General features: G+C 36.3%; 2 protein-coding genes across 5 annotated transcripts in view; one reads left to right on the top strand and one right to left on the bottom strand.

Moving 5' to 3' along the window:
• tnn (tenascin N) overlaps positions 1–5,941 on the top strand; it is a 34,194-nt gene extending 28,253 nt beyond the window's left edge. For all 3 annotated transcript variants that reach the window (XM_082172616.1, XM_082172615.1, XM_082172614.1), the window contains 6 exons: positions 1,433–1,571; positions 1,733–1,884; positions 2,006–2,102; positions 2,243–2,407; positions 2,489–2,652; positions 3,649–5,941. In XM_082172616.1, coding sequence (XP_082028742.1) covers positions 1,433–1,571; positions 1,733–1,884; positions 2,006–2,102; positions 2,243–2,407; positions 2,489–2,652; positions 3,649–3,774 — 843 coding nt within the window. In that variant the 3' untranslated portion in view covers positions 3,775–5,941. The remainder of the gene's footprint in view (positions 1–1,432; positions 1,572–1,732; positions 1,885–2,005; positions 2,103–2,242; positions 2,408–2,488; positions 2,653–3,648) is intronic.
• Positions 5,942–6,098: 157 nt separating this feature from the next.
• On the bottom strand, positions 6,099–12,952 carry kiaa0040 (KIAA0040 ortholog). Of its 2 annotated transcripts, XR_014206717.1 has the most exons (3): positions 12,748–12,952; positions 7,403–9,578; positions 6,099–7,348 (listed from the first exon to the last, which is right to left on the bottom strand). XR_014206717.1 is itself a non-coding variant. In XM_082172714.1 (2 exons), the coding sequence occupies exon 2, from the start codon at positions 9,049–9,051 to the stop codon at positions 8,716–8,718; it is 336 nt and encodes a 111-aa protein (XP_082028840.1). In that variant the 5' UTR covers positions 9,052–9,578; positions 12,748–12,952; the 3' UTR covers positions 6,099–8,715. The 2 variants fall into 2 exon arrangements, 1 of the variants encoding a protein (XP_082028840.1); XM_082172714.1 differs by having other exon boundaries at positions 6,099–9,578.
• Positions 12,953–18,810: the final 5,858 nt, after the last annotated feature.

Below are 18,810 nucleotides of genomic sequence, written 5' to 3'. Positions count from 1 at the left end.
TCTTACACAAAGCATCAGTATTTGCGGAAAACGTCAATTTACAATCTAATACAGTACCCAAATACTTGTACTGTTCAACACTCTGGATACAAGGAAATCTAAAATCCAGCCTACCAAATTAAAATCCAACCCAAATTCTTCAATGAGTTTATCAATTATCTTATCTTCCTTCCCGCTCTGCCAGAAAGCTGCTGTCAATTGCTGATGGAAAGCATGAAATTAAGCCGTATATTGCTGAAAAGCGCATGTTGTCTACTGTCAGGGGCAATTTGGATGGTTTTGATCGTGCAAACGGTTGAAGAATTACAGTAAAATGAATACAGCTTGCTGGTATGTGTCGGCGACGACACAGTCGGTTTAAAAGGGTTAAAGGAACCCCTTCCATGATGGAAGCTGTTGATTCCAAGGCTTTGAGCGGCCTTGGTAGGCCTTCCGTTGTTCGGAGGCCACTTTGAGGCTTATAGCTTGGGCAGTGACAGTAGGGAATAATGTCACTGACAGCCTGTATGTGACCCGAAGGGGGGAATGTTTCTTAGCATTTTCTTTGAAATAACTGCCATTTCTGACAGTTTCTGTCACAAGCCATAATTGGCATGCACTCCCCTCAGCATGGGGTGGGATTGTTTATCGTTCCCCATAGCGTCACTGACACAGTGCGAGTTCCCTTTCGAAAGGGAACGTTTAGGTTACGACTGTAATGTTATGACTGTTCAGCAGGTTATGCCTGCTGAACAGTCCTTTCAGGCAATAAGTGGATGACATGTTCTCTAGGCGCCCCTTTTATACTTCTGGGTTGCACTAGTAGTGACGTCAGGCTGTCGCTGGTCAATATCGATTGCCGTGATTGGATATGAGGGCGTTCCCCCATAGCGTCTTCAACCCAGTGTCTCGTTCCCTGTTCTCATTTCTTATTATTATCAAAGTTGTAAAAAGTTGTCCTGCTTAATATTTTTGTGGAAGCCGTGATACATTTTTGGATTATTCGATTAATAGTTAAAATCCCACTTAATTTGATTAACAGTTTAAAAGAATAGCATTTATTTGAAATTGAAACCGTACTTTTTTGTAACATTATAAATGTCTTTACTGTCACTTTTGATCAGTTTAATGCATCCTTGCTGAATAAAAGTATTAAGTTCTTAATTTCCCTCAAACTTTTAAACAGTAGTGAATGTATTTTATTTTAATATGAAATAAATGCTGTAATAAAACTGATGTAACACAAAAAAATGCTATAAAAAAAGATTGTTCTTTGTTAGATATGATACCCAAAGCATTAGCTAATGAACCTTATTGTAAAGTGTTCCCTGTTTAAATTGTAGCTGTTCTGTTTGTTAGTAGGCCAAACTTATATGATACTATGAGACATTTGTCATTTTGGCACAACTGAGTCCTTCTTTGTTTGATTAATTTCTCTGTTTTATTGTTTTAGACTTTGGAAAAAACTTTGACTGCGCGGGACAATAGATTTGCCCTTTCTGGCCTTGCAATGGGGAAAAAGTACATTGTCACCCTTATTGCCTACAGGGGCTCAAAGAGGAGTAGGGTAGTGGAGACAATATTTAGTACAGGTAATATGCAATACCATATTCCTTCATTCACATTTATTTGACTCCTAGTGTATCAACATAAACATAATATCATCAAGCCTTATTTGCACTAAATATTAAATAAAAGAAAGTTAATAGAAATAAAAAGCATCATTGATTGATTAAATTGGTGCTATTTGTAGTGGGTGTGGCCTACCCGTTCCCAATGGACTGCACTCAGATTATGAGGAATGGAAACATGGAGAGTGGCATCTACACAATCTACATCAATAGCAACCGTAGCAGAGCCATGCAGGTGTACTGTGACATGACGACTGATGGTGGCGGCTGGATTGTGAGTGCTAAGTTTCATTTATGAAATATTCTTCCTGTCTTCATTTATTTATTTATTTTGCATCTACAGTATAGTATAGTATGAGTGTTGTATCTGACAACTTACAATGCATCAACCACAGGTGTTCCAGAGACGAAACAGTGGCAAATTAGATTTCATGAAGCGCTGGAGAGACTATATGAAAGGCTTTGGAGAACTGAAAGATGAATTTTGGCTTGGTATATCCAATAAAGATTTCACATTATATGCTTATTGAAACCTTTCACCTAGCCATGTCTTTGGTTCATACAGAACTAGATATTGATTTGAGCTGCTCTGATGAATTTTATTTGTTTTGATTTTTTGATTTTTTGACCAGGCTTGGAGAAGATCCATGAGCTGACTAATACTGCTACACAGTATGAGGTGCGCTTCGATTTGGGCGTGGGATCAGAGCGGAAATATGCCGTCTACGATAACTTCAAAGTAGCACCATCCAAACAGAAGTTTAAACTTACCATTGGCAACTACAAAGGAAACGCTGGTGAGTTGAATTATGTAATCTTATTATGCCTACCAAGTTATATGAAGCAAAGCCATTTTATTAATAACACATTGTGCACAGGTGATGCCATGACCTACCACCAGGGAGGATCTTTCTCCACAGTTGATTCAGACAATGACATTGCGCTTGGTAACTGTGCTCTGACTCACCAAGGTGCCTGGTGGTACAAGAACTGCCACCTGGCCAATCTGAACGGCAGATTTGGGGATAACAGACACAGTATGGTGAGTAATGATGATTTTTTTAAGCTGACTGATATTTAAAAAAAATAAGGGATCTGTATTGGTGTGGTTATGCCATGTAATGAGATGTAATAACCAGCAGAGGGAGTTCTCAAATTACAACACTGAAGGCAGGATTTAAAGCCAAGCCATTTACAAAGAATAGCCCAATAATTCAGAAGAAAAGCAGTGTCCTGAATCTATCAGATCTCATAAGTTCACAAATAAAACGATACTTTCAAGTTGGCTGGAGATTTATGTTCCCATTAGAGCCCTTATTTCTGTGAGGCTAACAGGAAGGTTATACTGAATGTTTTTCACTGAGGAGTGAAAACAACATTTTAGGCCACAAAGAGTATAATTTCTTTTCTCTAAACGTCAAACTAAGCTTTGGTGTTGAGGAGTACCAACTTTTAAAACTTGTACTTTTTTTGGAACTATCCCTTTAATACTTGTATTCAGTGAGGAGGACGCATTAAATTATTAAAAGTGACAGATTTAGAATATTACAAAAGATTTCTATTTAAAATAAATGCTGTTCTTTTCAACTTTCTGTTCATCAAAGAATCATAAAAAAAAAAACTTTGTGTTTTCGACAAAAATATCAAACATATTCAACTGTTTTGAACACTGATAATATTAAGAAATGATTCTTGAGCACCAAATCAGCATATTAGAATGATTTCTGAAGGATCATGTCACACTGAAGACTGAAGTAATGATGCTGAAATAAAATAGAAAACATTTATTTTAATTTGTAATAATATTTCACAATATTACTGTTTTTACTATATTTTTGATCAAATAAGTGCATCCTAGATGGCATAAGAGACTTCTTTTAAAAAGTTTTTAAAATCTTACCAACACTAAACTTTTGAACCGGCAACAGAACAGAAAAATTACTGCTTTATATTTCTCAGATGCTGCCTAATGATATCATTAATGAGTTCATGAATGTTAGTAAAATGCCTTAAATACATTCCTGATTGTGTCTTCCAGGGAGTAAACTGGGAGCCATGGAAGGGGCACCTGCACTCTCTTGACTTTGCCGAAATTAAGATCCGCCCAGTGGGCGCAGCGGGCAGACAGAAGAGGTCACTGAAGAGGAGGGTAGCTGTGAATTAACAATCACTTGACAAAAACGACAAAATCCAAAACGTGTGGGAATTGGATCAAACCAGGTTGGAATAGATCTTCATATCAGGAAAGCCACTTTAGATGTAGCCGCTGTAGATTATATGCTGTGTAACTGTATTTTGTATCGTTACAAAAGGCAGATTTTGAATAGAATATGCTTTAGTTCTTTAATTTAATATACACACTGTATATGAAAGAAAACCGATATCACAGTGCCATTCCCTACTCAAAGGGTGCTTTTCATAAGTAAGGGGATATTGTATAATGACCTTTACATAACCTCTTTTTTATTTTATCTCAGTGTTTTGCAACAAAGGACTATGTATGATAATTTCTAAAGTTTTTAATGGATATTAATGATTTTCCCCCCATCATAATATTTGACAATTATGATCAAATTTAAATGTCATGCATAAAAAAGACGTTTTATAATAAAGTCTAAGCTATAATGTCTTCCATCTGGATGCGTACTGCAGTTGTACTATAATTCCTGACACAGACACCAAATTAAGTGTCACATATTTTTACAGAAATAAAGTTTGTTGAAATAAAAAGCATTTGGAATCTTTCATACATGTATGAGGATCAGTTTTGACTGGCTCTACAGCCACAAATTATGGGAAATTAGAAAAATTGCACCACATATTGCAGCATTTCAGCGTCATTGTCTCTACAGTGGGCCGGTTGCCCACAGAGTAACCAGAAGTGTAAAATTAGATAATAGCGGTAAAATGACTGTTCTTACAGAGGAACTGACATCAGAAGGAGGCATATCAGCCTCAGCAGGAGCAGGACTGTATTGGCTCTTCTACAGGTCTCATGTGTTCCGCCTGCAGCTTTGCGTGCTTCATCTTTCCCTCATCAGTCCATGGCTGAATCACTGTTTTGAATGGGGTTTGTTATATTTCCTCTCCCCACCTTCCCCTCCTGCATTAGTGTGAGCTGGAGCATGAGACAAAACAAGGTCTGTTTGTGTGGAGGGATCTGGGCAGTGGGTGTGTGCAACCATCAGCCAGGGGAGAATTTCCTGACGCTCTCAGGACTGTTATGTGATGGAAAACTGCAGCAATAGGGTGTGTCCATGGCTGCAAAATGTTCACCAAGTGCTAAGTGTTGAGAAACACTCTTAAATGTGAATGAACCATTTGATGTTCTGTGAAAACTTAAAGTGCACTTGAGAGTAAATTATATATGCAGAGTAAAAAAATAATTGGTGTATAAAATAAAATGCAATTCATTTCATGATTTCTGAGTCTGAACAGCCTTTAAAAAGCAGAATTGAAAAGTTGTTAACCCTTAAATGCTTGAATGTTTCACCATTCATTATTACATATTCGGATCTTTAGCGACCCGGATCTATATCTAATACACATGGATATCTACCTGTCACGATAATATAAAACTCTCCTGATATTAAAGTAACATTTACAGAAGAATAAAATTAAGCATATTTTGTTACCTTTTGGATCTTGGAAGGGTTCAGTTTGAGCAGATGTTTTATACCCATCACTGTCCTTGTCAAAGCTCATTTCCCAGTATTCAGCATCTGGCTCATATTCGCAATCTCAAACATATTCTCAAAACTATCATTTTCAACATCTTCAATATCAATATTTTGATTGCTGACAGCTTCTTCACCAGATCCACCATCAAGTGACAGTGACACTAATATTTGATTGCGTTCAGTACTTGCTCTGCAGTAAATCGATGAGCCATTTCAAGTTTTGCTGATGATACTTCCTATTCTTTTGTTTTCCGCCTGCAGTAACTATGAGTGAAATGTTACTTTATCATTGTGTATCAGACATTGCCATCTTGTGGAATAAAAGTGAATTGCACTTATTAAGTCATCAAAGATTATTGTTGTGCAGAAAAAATATACCTACACTGTTATACATCATTAGCTTCCATATACAATGGAATATTCCATATACATCATTAGACCATATACACATTTTACCAAAAATGTATGGGAAAACAGGCATTCTTTTATCATTTTATAATTTGTCTCTTGTTATATTGTTTATAATGAATTGATTGAGGAATACTAAGAAGGTTGATGTCCAACTTTAAAAAAATAAAATGAGGAGGAGGGTAGTGAATAACGTCCTGGGTCAATAAAGACCCAAGGTATGCGTTCAAGGGTTAATCGAGATTCTAGACCGATGACGCTCATCATCAATCACGCAACCGGCCTCACGCTGTTTTGGGACAGCCTTCATCGGTGGTAGCACAGAATGCAGCATTAGTGTATACCTTTAGTTAAGTTTGTTAACTTTGACAGGTATGAAAAAACTAACTACAGGCCAATATATATAAAAAATAATTTTATTTAATTTTGTATATCCCACAAAAAACTGGGTTGAAAAACAAGGCTGGAAATATCTACATGCATCGACCTGCATAGCAACAGACTTTGAGAAGCATATTCATACAAACTGACACTCATTTTCATGCAAAACTCAACTATCAAAGCTTTGCTATCACATATTTTGAACGAGAGCACAGGAAACAGAACTTGACAGCTTGGTTGTTTAAACTAATGAAAAATGTTCTCCTTCCAGCTGTACCAGAAACCAAAATCAATGAAGGACAAGTAGCTATGGCCCAACTTTACTGATTATGCAATGAATAATTCAGTGGTTGCTTTACCCGATAATACAATAATGCGTGCTAGCCAAACACAACAGTTAAGTGAAAAAAAGCATGATGGTGGGTGTAAATGCATGACTTTCTGAAATGCATAATCAAAATGTGTTGAAGTAACAACATAAACATCTAATTATGGCACTGCAAACATCCCTGCATCTGAATAGTGCAAGAAGATCAAAGTTTGTTTCTCAGCAAGCCCAATTACACACAACTGTGATGATAATGCTGTATCCAACAGTCTGAGTTTTGAGATCAGTATAATCATTTTCAGTCTATTGTGAATAGAGGTGTTTAGGGGGAGATTACGAGGGAGATTAAGTGTCTTTGAGCTGTTGATCTATACTCTAGTAAATTCATCCATATGAGTCACAGAGCCAACATAACATCCCCCCCTCCCACTCCCACTCCCACTCCCATTTTTCTTTAAATTATGGTTTAGTCAGTTGACAGTAAGAAAGGCAGGTTATATAGGGAAATTGTGTGACAGTATCAATTTCTGAAGCCATTTCAAGCAAGTCATTTTAAATGCATCACATCCTTCAAGTGAAGGACAAGTGGTTGTGACCCACTAAGTGCATCACTAGATGTCTTTGACATCTTTGGGAAATGTTTTGGTTTAAGTGCAGATTTTAGAAGCGTTTGTAATTGTGAAGAGCTCTTTGGAATTATTACATATTTCTGACATCTGGTTCGATTAGAAATGTTAATCAAGCAATTGGCTATTACTGTTGTTCCGATATCGCAGGTATAATCACATCCGTGTTGATATTCAGACAAACAACACAACTGCGAGTGTAATGTTTCTTTTGTACAGCATTTGAATAAACAAGAATTTCATATTGAGTACAGTAAATGCCTAGTTCTGTCATGAAACTCTTGATGGCGCAGGCTGATTGGTCATTAAGACAAGCTTATGATATTTATTGCGATAACTTCTTGGCACAAGCTGATTGGTTCATGTCACCAGCCATTGGCCATTGCTCAACATTTAAACGGTTGATTACCATTCACTATATCAGTTTGCAGCACACTCTCAGAGTTCGTCTAAAACCCTCCACCTCCCCAGCTCCACCTGTATATATCTGCTATGGGTAATTGATATATTCTATTTGTGCAGCAGTAGTATGTCTTACATACTCACAGCAGCGTATCAGCAAATGTATTAGCAGTAGCAAGTTCCTGTTTCTGTGCAGGCAATAATCTACAGAAGCACCAGCAATAATCTACAACAACAGCAATAACAGCAGCAGCAGCGTAGCAGACCTATTCTGCCAAGACCAAATAAATTAACACTGTCATATCCAATACCATGCTAAAAATATCCTGAGAGTTGTCATGATAAAACTTACATTTTAGACACAATATTGCAATACTGTGTTCAATCGTGTATTTTGGCACAAATGAACAAATTTCAAATGAATCCAAACCAGAATCAACTGTTGCACTTGCTAGCAACAGACAGCACAAAAGTTGTTTTTCGTTTTCAAAATAAATCAGTTTTCGAATGAATCGATTCCATAATGATTCAATGACTCACTCATTTAGACAGTCACTAGCTTTGTTTATGAATGAATCTCACTCATATAGACAGTCACTATTTTCGCTCCTGACTGAACCAATCAATGACTGGCGCAACAATGTAACATGCAGAAAGAGTCACTGAAAATCCTCACCGGAATGCAGAAACGCAGATAGGTGGAGTGATACTAATCCTGGTGCTTTTGGACAGTCTATTAGGGGCCATTCACACAGAACACATTTTTGCGTTTAAAAACGCGAGACTCATGGCAGTGAAATGAAAAAATGCCTAGAGATGAGTTAAAAAAAATAAAAGTTCAACTATTTTTAATTAAGCGCCACATTTTTAGAAAGCCATGTCATGCGTGAGACTGGAGAAAGGCATGAGCACAAAGATCAAACACGTCCGTCTAGAGCGTGTTTACACACAAAAAATCAATAGAAAAGCAGCGCAGTCAAATGCAAAAACACAACACAGCAAATCAAATCCATGGCCCTGGACTGACTGTTGTATGTGCATTTCTTTTCACCTACAATGTGGGTTTTGGGAAAGCCTTTCAGGACCACACACACATCATAAAGCATATTCTTGCACATTCATTCACTCCCAAATTACACTTCTATACAAAAAGTCTCTTGAAATTCTCTTTTTTCTACATTCAGGCATATGTTTAGTAAACACTGCTGCAACACTTTGTACCTTTACATGTACCATAAAGATAAATAAATATAAAATTGTTCATTGTTCAACGTGGCTTTTTACACCATAGTGAGTGCAAGTCTGTCACTACTCATGGGATCTGTTTTGACTGAGATCCACAAGTCTTCACTGTTCTGGCTGCCGTTTTTCTTTTTCTTCTTCTTTTCGGACTTCGCATTTGTGACTGAGGTCTCGCCTTTGCCGCGACAACACCGACGTCCATTGGCATGACGACAGCAGCAACAATGACAGCACACCAGCACAGATGTGAAGAGCACAACCAGCGGCAGAGTCAGAAGCACTACCAGGCAAACCGTGTTGTAGATGCTCTGGTCATGCTTGGATGAAGCGAGGCTCCATATATCATCGAAAAACTGCAGGATTGCCTCCTTCATGGTTCAGCAAGAGTTCTTCAAATCCCTGTAGAGATCAAATCCAATGTGATCTGAGATGTAAAGCCACTGGAGATCCGATTAAACCAGTAATTAGCGTGGGATTTCTATCTGGAGATCAAGAAACTAAAGCACAGTGATGGAACTGGCTCAAATGGACAGTTCAGTGTAGGCCTGTTAAATGTTCCGATGTCATAGTCCCATCCTGAGGAAATATCACACCCGTTGTAATAAATGATGGACGGACAATTTCAAAATCCTTGATGCACACAGTTATTGCTTTAATCCCAAACCTCACTATTCATCTCATAAAACGCCTTGCCTTTGGGGTCTAACAACAAAGCATTGCTTATGAGATGTTTCTCTTTGACTTTTGACGATTCATATCTTGTGGCTGTGAGGACTGCGGAGATCGTGGGTCCTGTTTATACTGGGTGGATTCCTCTCAGCATCAGTCCCTCTGGAGACACCAACTCTATTTTAGTCTCTTCTGCCTTGACTCTCACAGATGTGATGGAATTGGGGCATTTCTGGAGAGAGAGAGAGACACAGAGAAATAAATAGCGAGAAAGAGAGAGAGAGCAGAAGTTAAGTCAGCTGTGGATCCTTCAGTGATTCAATGTCTCTCATGTATTCTGACTCTCATCAATGTTGCAGGACAGAGTCATGAGTGCACAGCTACACGAGTCAAACCAGGTCTAAGAACCAAACTGTATAAGCTTCTGACTGGGCTATAATACATATTTGTATGTGCTTTTTATTTACATTTTTAATGGCAATTGGCAAATATGTGCACTGTAAAAAAAATAAAAAATAAAAAAAAAAACCAACTTGATATGAGCTTCATATTGTAGATTGTAGAATCAGATTGATAGTTAATTCAATGTTGCTCAGAAAGTTGATTTAGTATTATTTTTTATTTTATTATTTTAATATATATATATTTTTATATTATCAATGTATACTAAAACACAAATAAACAAATAAATATATAAGCAAGTAAGTAAGTTAGTAATAATAATAAATATATTACTATAAAACAATGAGAGATAAGGCATTATTTCAACAGCCCGAAGAACTATACACTGACGTCAACAGACATACCACAATGATGGTAGAAAACCAAAATACACTGGAAAACCACAACATGACAGTTAACGGACATGGACAACAAACACAACAGCAACATAATGTCATCAACATAATAATAATAATGAAGTAAATTTGTACCGATTTTGAAAGTTTAACCGATGTATTACAGGTAAGTTTAAGTTGATACTCGTCTCAAGGTTAGTACACTACACTTAGACCTATTGATGTGGATTCATGAAGTTTTCCTGAAAAATTAAAACCACTGAATACAGTATTTAGAGTAAATGTAATTGTTAGTAATGATTTTTATTTTTTATAATGATTATTGATCACTTGCATATCAAATTAAAGGTAATCAAATCATTAAATACCATTAAATATGAAGGTTCTGTAAAAGTTGTCTTAATGTTTGATGCTTGTTTTGTGTAATTATAGGCAAGACCTGGCAATAGGTCAATTAGGAGCAATTCAATGTTCTCCATTTATACATGGATAAGTATGAAAATTCATAAAATGTATTAAAAAGGAACATTATATAACTGACCAAACATCATATTGGACACTCATGAATAGCTCCCCCACCACCCCCCAGCAGTGAACCGTGAGAATTTTGAAATGTTTTGAAACCAAGGTTTGATCCAATATGACGTAAAAAAGCCTCCTTCGCTGAAATCATGTGACTTGGTGAGTTTGATACGAGCTCCGAATTACAGATTCGAAACAAAAGATTTGTAAGTTGCATGAAGCGGTTTCAAAAGAGACCGTACATGCTGTTCATTTATTTAGGTATAAAACTATAGAAATGATTTATAAGTTAAGACACCACAGGTGAATAGGGCATAATACAGATGTCACCATATTCATTATTTTCCAAGTTGATTAATCACAAACATCAAGACAGCTGTTTTATATTTCAGTTAAGTTTTCTAAAAAGTCATTATCTAATTAAATATGCACTAAATTACATTTGCAGAACATAAATATGAACATTGGATAAAGGAAGGTTCAAAATTGTTAAATTTTTTCTGGAAATGTATGTCCACTTCAGTAGCACTTACATTCCCAAACTTTCCAGGTTTATTCCTGGCTATATTCTGAAGGATTTTACAGAGGAGTTTGTTAATATATTGTTCGCCTGATTTAACATTTTATTCCTAAAAACATGGATGTTTTTTTTTTTCTCCAGACAGTAGGCTTAGATATAATTTATGATTTATGAAATGATTAAAAAAACTAATTTTGAGAAATGTACCTCTATATATTGTACATATACTGAAATATGAATTTTCTTTCACAAACTCACTGTGGAACAGAAAAAAAGAAAAGAAAAGAAAACCTATTTCCAAATGTGTTGCACAAACTTGATGTGTGCAGTGTGTTTGCCCTGCTTCCTGCAGACAGTTTCTCAACAGGAAATATGTTTTTGCAGCAGATTCTTGTGAAAAACACCTATGTAAGAGGAAGTGACTTTTATAAAGACAAAAATAATAAAAAATCTCAACATAACTTAACGCTGCAAATGCATCATATCTCGTTTTCTATTTTGAAGTTTCAGTCGTAGACTTGCGTAAGACTTCGAGAGCATTCAGCTCTCCGTTCTTACTCTAATCCTTCACCTCCTCAGCATGACCCCTCTGAAGAAGAACAATCCCTTTAAATAATTCTAAGATCTGCAGAGGAATGTTAAACAGGAAGACTCTCTCAGCTTCACACAAAGCCAGGATGGAGCACCGAATTTCACCGACAACATCAGTTACATGCAAAGACATGCCGTTGTGCACATCATGTCGAATTCCTCCGCATTTCATGAGGAGGTTGTTAGATTCACCTATAGTAAAGGCATTTTTTTTCGGAGACTCACAACCAGATTGAACACATTTCGAAAAGACAAATACAGGGACATGATTAACCTTCCACAAGAGAGGACACTGTCTAAATACAGCACAGGCCCTCAGGGCGCAAAATGTGTTTGAGAGAAAGAGGGCGAACATGGCTGAGAAAGCTTCACTCACAATTGCTTAGTTTCATCTGTTGGAAGCTCTGTATTAAACTAAAGTTAAAGCGTCTGTCTTATAATCAAACACTTGCTTGCTGCTATAGACCTGTGATGGAAATATTTACAAAAGCAGAGGACTTTTAAAGAGCCCGTATAAGCCTCCACCTGCCCTTCATTTACGGTGCCCAGTTTATATTCATGAATGATTTGTATCTCCTACATTCCTACTTTGGTGATGCCAAACAGCAATATTTTTCCAGACTTTAAAGTAGAGTGTACAATCCCGGGCGGCAATATAAACAGAATGAGTTTTACCACATCTTTGCCAGGACTAATCTGAAAAAGGTCAAGTTATTTAAGCAATATCAGCCCAAAACAAGCTAAGAGAATACACATGTGCTAAATATAAAAACAGAAAAACATATTTCTCAGCATGTCCACAAGCTTCTCCGTTACACAGAATGTCAGTCACGACACGGGAGGAACTCAGAAGTTAAAAGGGCATATGGCCTGAATTGAGTTAGCTGTTCTCAGCAATGCCACATGTGACAAACAGATGCTCATCAGGACAGTAATCCATCATTTCTCAGCCCAGAAGCATTAAACCTTACCAGCTCTGATCAGAGGTCAGTCCAGACGTCTCTGCGGGCATCACATAACCCTGCTTTCAGCAACACAATCTGCTGCTCTGACTGGAAGGCACATATCCACAGCTGTACCTGCGTGAGAGAGGAGGAGTTGAGTCACTGTAGGCCGTACGCTTTAAGAAAGAGCCCTCTGTCTGCTCGCAACTCTTTCGCTTGACACACACTGCATTCTTGTGGTTACTTTATAAACTCAACTTCCCTGTGATGTCACAGAACGAAGGGTGGGGAAAATGTGTCACTGTGTTTACATAGTGCCCACAAAAAAAAATTCAACATGTAATGGCAGCATTTTGAAAGTGCACAGAGGAATTAGAGATTCGTCTCAAAAGCTTTCTTCTAATTTAAGAAATTGTTATGCATTTAGATTGAAGTGCAATCAAATCTAAATTAATACTTGACATTGAATGAGGGCAAGAGAAATAGCAGTTTTGTTTTTTAGTAGATTTGATTTATGGTTTGCAAGATTTATAAAATGAACAGTAACAGGGTTTATTTACTCATACTCATCAAAATGCCAGTGTCTAAAAGAAGCCATTGTATAATTAGATTTGAAAAGGAAAAGTAAGCTTGACTTTAGGTAATGTAAAATTGTGTCAGTTTAGCCTCATTTCTCTTGGTCTCACAACATTCACAAAAAAACTAAAAACTAAAAATAATTATAAATAGAGTCTATAGTAGTATAATAATATTACTGTTCAAATATATATATATATATATATATTTTTTTTTTTTGGAATTATCTTATACTATCCAATGCTGCATTTATTTGATCAAAAACAATAAAAGTAAAACAATCAGTAAAAACAATAATATTGTGAAATATTATTAGAATTGAAAATATCTTTTTCTATTTTTAATATATTTTAAAATGTATTTTATTCCTGTGATGGCAAAAGCTTTCAGCATCATTCCTCCAGTCTTCAGTGTCACATGATCCTTCAGAAATTATTTTAAAATGCTGATTTGCTGCTCAAGAAATATTTCTTACTATTATCATAAATGTTGAAAACAGATGTGTTGCTAAATATCGTTGTAGAAACTGTGATAAACAATGTCAGGATTTTTTGATGAATAGAATGTTCATAAGGCCATCATTTATTTGAAACGCATATCTTTTGTAACATTATAAATGTCTTTACTGTCACTTTTGGTCAATTTAACGCATCCTTGCTGAATAAAGTATTTATTTCTTTGAAAAAATGAATAACCCATAACTTTTGATTGGTAGTGTGTAATATCAATGTAATAATTATATTAATTAACCTGATATTATACTATGACTAAAATGAAGCAGCACAAATACTGTGGGCTTTACTCTATCAAGCATGAAAATGCAGAACTGAGTGTTTATTTTGGGCACGTTCAAGACTTGAACTTCTCTTATTCAACCAAGTGACACAGGAAGATCTCCAACCCTGCTGACGTTCATTTCTAACACTTTAACCAAGAGAAGTCTTGTTTGCATTTAACACGTTTAAAGACGCCTTCTCGCAGACTGGGGTTGTGTTTGATAATGTAAAACCTGGACTCATCATCTTTGATGTCTCACTAGCTTGAGGTTAAGACTCTAGTTACAGCTGTTATTCACACCCAACTTTAAAGTTCCAAAGAAGGCTGACTCAAAAATGATCTCTCTCAACCAGCATCTTCCATCATCCTTCTGTCTGACGTTCTGGCCTCTGATTGGATCTTTCAGAAGCAACATCTGCACATCCCAAAGGCACAGTGCGCTTCGGAAACATAAGGGTGTTAAGTTTATGTGCAGTCCTAATGAAAAATAAAGAGGGCTGCCTCTGAATCCAAATATAGTCCAGGCCGTTCCCAACCAGTCAGAACTGTAGCTCATGAGTCATTCTAATGAAATGTATCGGAACAGTGCTATGAAAACAAGAGGAGGGACCAGAGAATGCTCTGTGCTCTGCCATAAATGGACCTACTGTACTCCCTCCTAACTTTCTATACTGCTGTGACTTAAGAATCAGGTCATTTACACAGGAATTGAAACTTTTTACATTTCTTTTTTTTTCGTATGGTTTTTCATTTCAATCCAAGTATGAGATAATCTTTGCGTGTTGGACTTTTGGAGGGGGACATTTCTCAAAACAGGGAACTACTCCTTTCAGAAATGATGTACAATCACATGAATTTGTGCTGAACCTTGAAATTCAGCTTCCTGTCTTCACTCACGCACATCACCCGGTCGCCACCCATCCCTCCCTTCCTCCCACTCACTGTCACTTTTATATTTAGATCAGTAAACTCTGAGAGGTGGAAAGTAATGAGTTAGAACATTTAATAGAACATTTATGAATCAAAATCGGTATGCTTTTATAAATAGAATTTTAAAACTTGTTTGGGTTATCCATGTTTGAAGTTAAGACTAGTCAAAATGCACCATGACTGTACCTCACCTTATTTTCATATAAAGAGCCTACATTGTTAGGCTAATAAACTATACTACTTCATGGAAGAATTGTTTATGCTCATGTTTTTTATTTTTAATTAGTTGAATATTTATGAAAAATTGGTCTGTTTTTATCATATGCCATCACTGTTGTTTTGCTTCACTTCCTGTTCTGCTGATCACCAAATTGCAGTAAAATGCAAAAGTGGCTTGTTGCTTTGTTCTATACTTTAATAAACAGTGATTTTTTCAAACATAAAACAATAATATACTTTAAGCTTACATTTTCTTAATACATTTATATTCATACATTTAATTTTCTTAAATGTCCACTAAATTCTGTCAAATACTGTAGTTCAATAATTGTAATAACATTAGTCCAATTGTTTGAGACATGTAGTTAGGACTATAGTTTGTGCAGTGTATTATTTTTAATTGAATGTCTTAAAGTGAAAGTCCACCCATCAAATCGTCATCATTTACTTATCTTCATGTTGTTCCAAACCTGTGTGACTTACTTTCTTCTTTGGAGCACAAAAGAAGATATTTTGAAGAACTTTGCTAACAAACAGTTTCCGACTCGTTTCCCATTGACTTCCATTGTATGGACAAAAAAATACAATGGAAGTCAATGGGAACCGAAACGGTTTGGCTTTCAGCATTCTTCAATCTCTTGTGGTCAGCAGAAGAAAGAAATGCATGCAGGTCTGGAACAACATGAGGGTGAGTAAATGAAGACAGAATTTTCATGTTTGGGTAATCCTTTAACATTATCTAAGGCGTCTCAAACTTTCAGATTTTTATTTAGATTATTGCAACAGTCTTGTTAACACAATATCTCATGATGTTAGGTAGTCTAAACATATGACAGTATTGTTGATATTCAGAAAGTCAGCCTAAATGACCCAATAGCAAGTAGTTTAGAAGAGATGATCACAGAGATTGTGGCTGAATGTGTGAATGTTTACTTCCGCTTTTTTATTATATATATATATATATATATATATATATATATATATAATAAAGAACTGAAGAGTTCAGATGCAAAAACCTCTAAGTGCCATCTGAAATTTTCTTCTAGAATGATCATTTTTATCAAGCTCGTATATTTAAGTTCAGTAATTTCAATTAAATTACAATTAATAGGTAATTTTCATTGCCATTTAAGTGAAATTACTGAACTTAAATATACTAGCTTGATAAAAATGATCATTCTAGAAGAAAATTTCAGATGGCATTTAGAGGCTTTTGCATCTGAACTCTTCATATATATATATATATATATATATATATATATTATTTTTTTTTTAAAGATAGTTATAACAAGGTCAGTACAATTTTTAAAGTTCTGTTTTACAATGTCATTTCAGCTGACAACAGAAAGCTTAAAATAGAATGATTAATTTGGGCCAAACTCGCTCTTGGATTGGGTTTAACCTGGACAAAATTGAGGACAAAATGACAGAATAGTTTCAAAATAATGCATCCCATAAAAGGCCTCGGTCACATGCTCATTTTTGGGTTTCCAGCCCTAAAGGGCACTTCTGTGGTTTTTGCACCAAATGTTGTGACATCTTGATAAAAGGACAAAAGCTCGGGCATGCTCAATACAAGAAGGTTGATGTTGCCTGAGAGCATGAATTCCAACATGGCTGAGGAACTCAGAAAAGCCTGCTTTTGTACTAAGAGCTCCTTTCTGGAAAGCTTTATTTCATCCATCAAGTTGAAGTGTGCACTGGAAATCCAAGCAATATCTTCGTCAACAATCGTCACGCATGTCACAAAATGAGGTGCAATATGAACTTATTGTTCATTACAATCAAAACAATGACTAATCCATCATTTAAAGATGAAAAAAGCTCATAGTTATAGTTTACAATTTATATTGACCCTAAACGAACCATGAAGTCATTTACATACTGGTAGGATTGAATAATCTTATTCTGAAAAATAATATATATTTAAAGACAGGTACTAGTATCTTAATATTAAAATAAGCTCTAATGCTTTGCATGACTGATGAACCAACATAAAACATATTTTATACTTTTATAGCAGTAAATAACACTATTACAGTATGCCATAGCTCTTTAAAAGCATGCAGCTTTTTTGATTTCTCAGCACCACTGACCTGTCAAGGGTCAGGTAAAAGAAACTTCAAATAAAGACACATTACTTCTTTTAGCAAACTCTTCATCCTTCTGTTTAGGAATCACCTGCGACTGTATGAAGCTTACCTTTAGATGTACATTGATCGCTGGTGTTTCCTCCACAGCATGTGCATGAACTGGCCCTGAACGTACCTCCACTTGTTCTGTTGAAGCTGTTCCAGAGAGTTGAACTTGGTTTCTGATTTAACCCCCGTATGTGTGTGTGTGTGTGTGTTGCCATTAGTGAGTCCTCCTACAGGCAGCCGCCCAGCCTCTTATTCTGGTGTCAGGAGTGATTAGTTTGCAGCGTTCAGTGACTTGTGAAGATTTGGGGGTGGTGTACTCTGCCTACTTACATCAGACTCACCCTGGGCACGGTGCAAACAAGGACCTAGAGCTCTGATAATAGAGCGAAGAGGTTCTGATGCCAGAGGGGTCAACCATTTCAAGAGCCCTTCCGGTTGATGATCGGGCTATAAAGCGTTTTATCGGGACACTTTTAAGTGTGCACAGTAAATACCTGCGGCATTGCTCTTATTTTGTACCTCCTACCTCAGAGAAAGCATTGAAAAGGCAAGCATTAATGTTACTTAATACAAGCCCCAGCAAGTCAGTTCAAGACTTCTGTCCACCCGCCTTATTTAGATAAAAGGGGTTATTACAGCTGTAGCGCTGAACAGAATCACATACAAAGAGGATTTCTTATGTATTTTTGGATCATAAATTAACACCTAGCAAGAGTGTGTCTATGGCTGTGAAGCGTGTGACGCAGCATTAGGAGAGTAGCACATAAAAACGGTACATAAAATTCTGTCACCAAGCAACCACCATTGATAATGTATCCTTTCTGTACTCAACACGGCCCCGTTCTTCTCAACGTTTCCTACAGGAGCATATATTCTCATATCATTTTTTGATGCAGAGGCCATGCATATTCAGACTATAACAGCATGATTGTGAGTGTTATTCACAGCCTATAAAACAGTTCAACAGTGATGTTGTTTTCGACACATTATATCCAAAGTGCTTCCACATTGAAGTAGGCTACCGTATGAGTTTAATTCGCTTCGCCAAATGCACTTTAGCACATCTGAAGATTCATTCACCTGCAGAACCAGGTGACTGCTTGCTCTTGTTGAAAAGGAGTAAATCCTAGTGCTGTTTTCTTTACTATACTATCATTATTAGAACAACAACAACTAATTTATATGTAAAGCCCAATGTTCATTTGACTATGAAATAACAGCTGAGTCCCCACTGGGGCATAGTTAAAATAGACAGATCGCAGATTTTATTAATTAATTTGTTAAATTTTTTATTATGATTTTAGTGTCAATACACAGACATGAATTATTTATTTCACTAGTTTGAAAGGTACATTTAAGAGGAAAGCCTCAGTGCTTCGCAAAGCTTTATTTAATCTTCACCACAGTTCAATAATATTGTGTGACTTACTTTTTAGATGCAATTTTG

This window comes from Leuciscus leuciscus, assembly GCF_965113295.1.
Source record: "Leuciscus leuciscus genome assembly, chromosome: 6".
Lineage (NCBI taxonomy): Eukaryota > Metazoa > Chordata > Actinopteri > Cypriniformes > Leuciscidae > Leuciscus > Leuciscus leuciscus.
The sequence above is the reverse complement of the archived record's forward strand: the minus strand, read 5'-3'. Positions and strand labels throughout refer to the sequence as shown.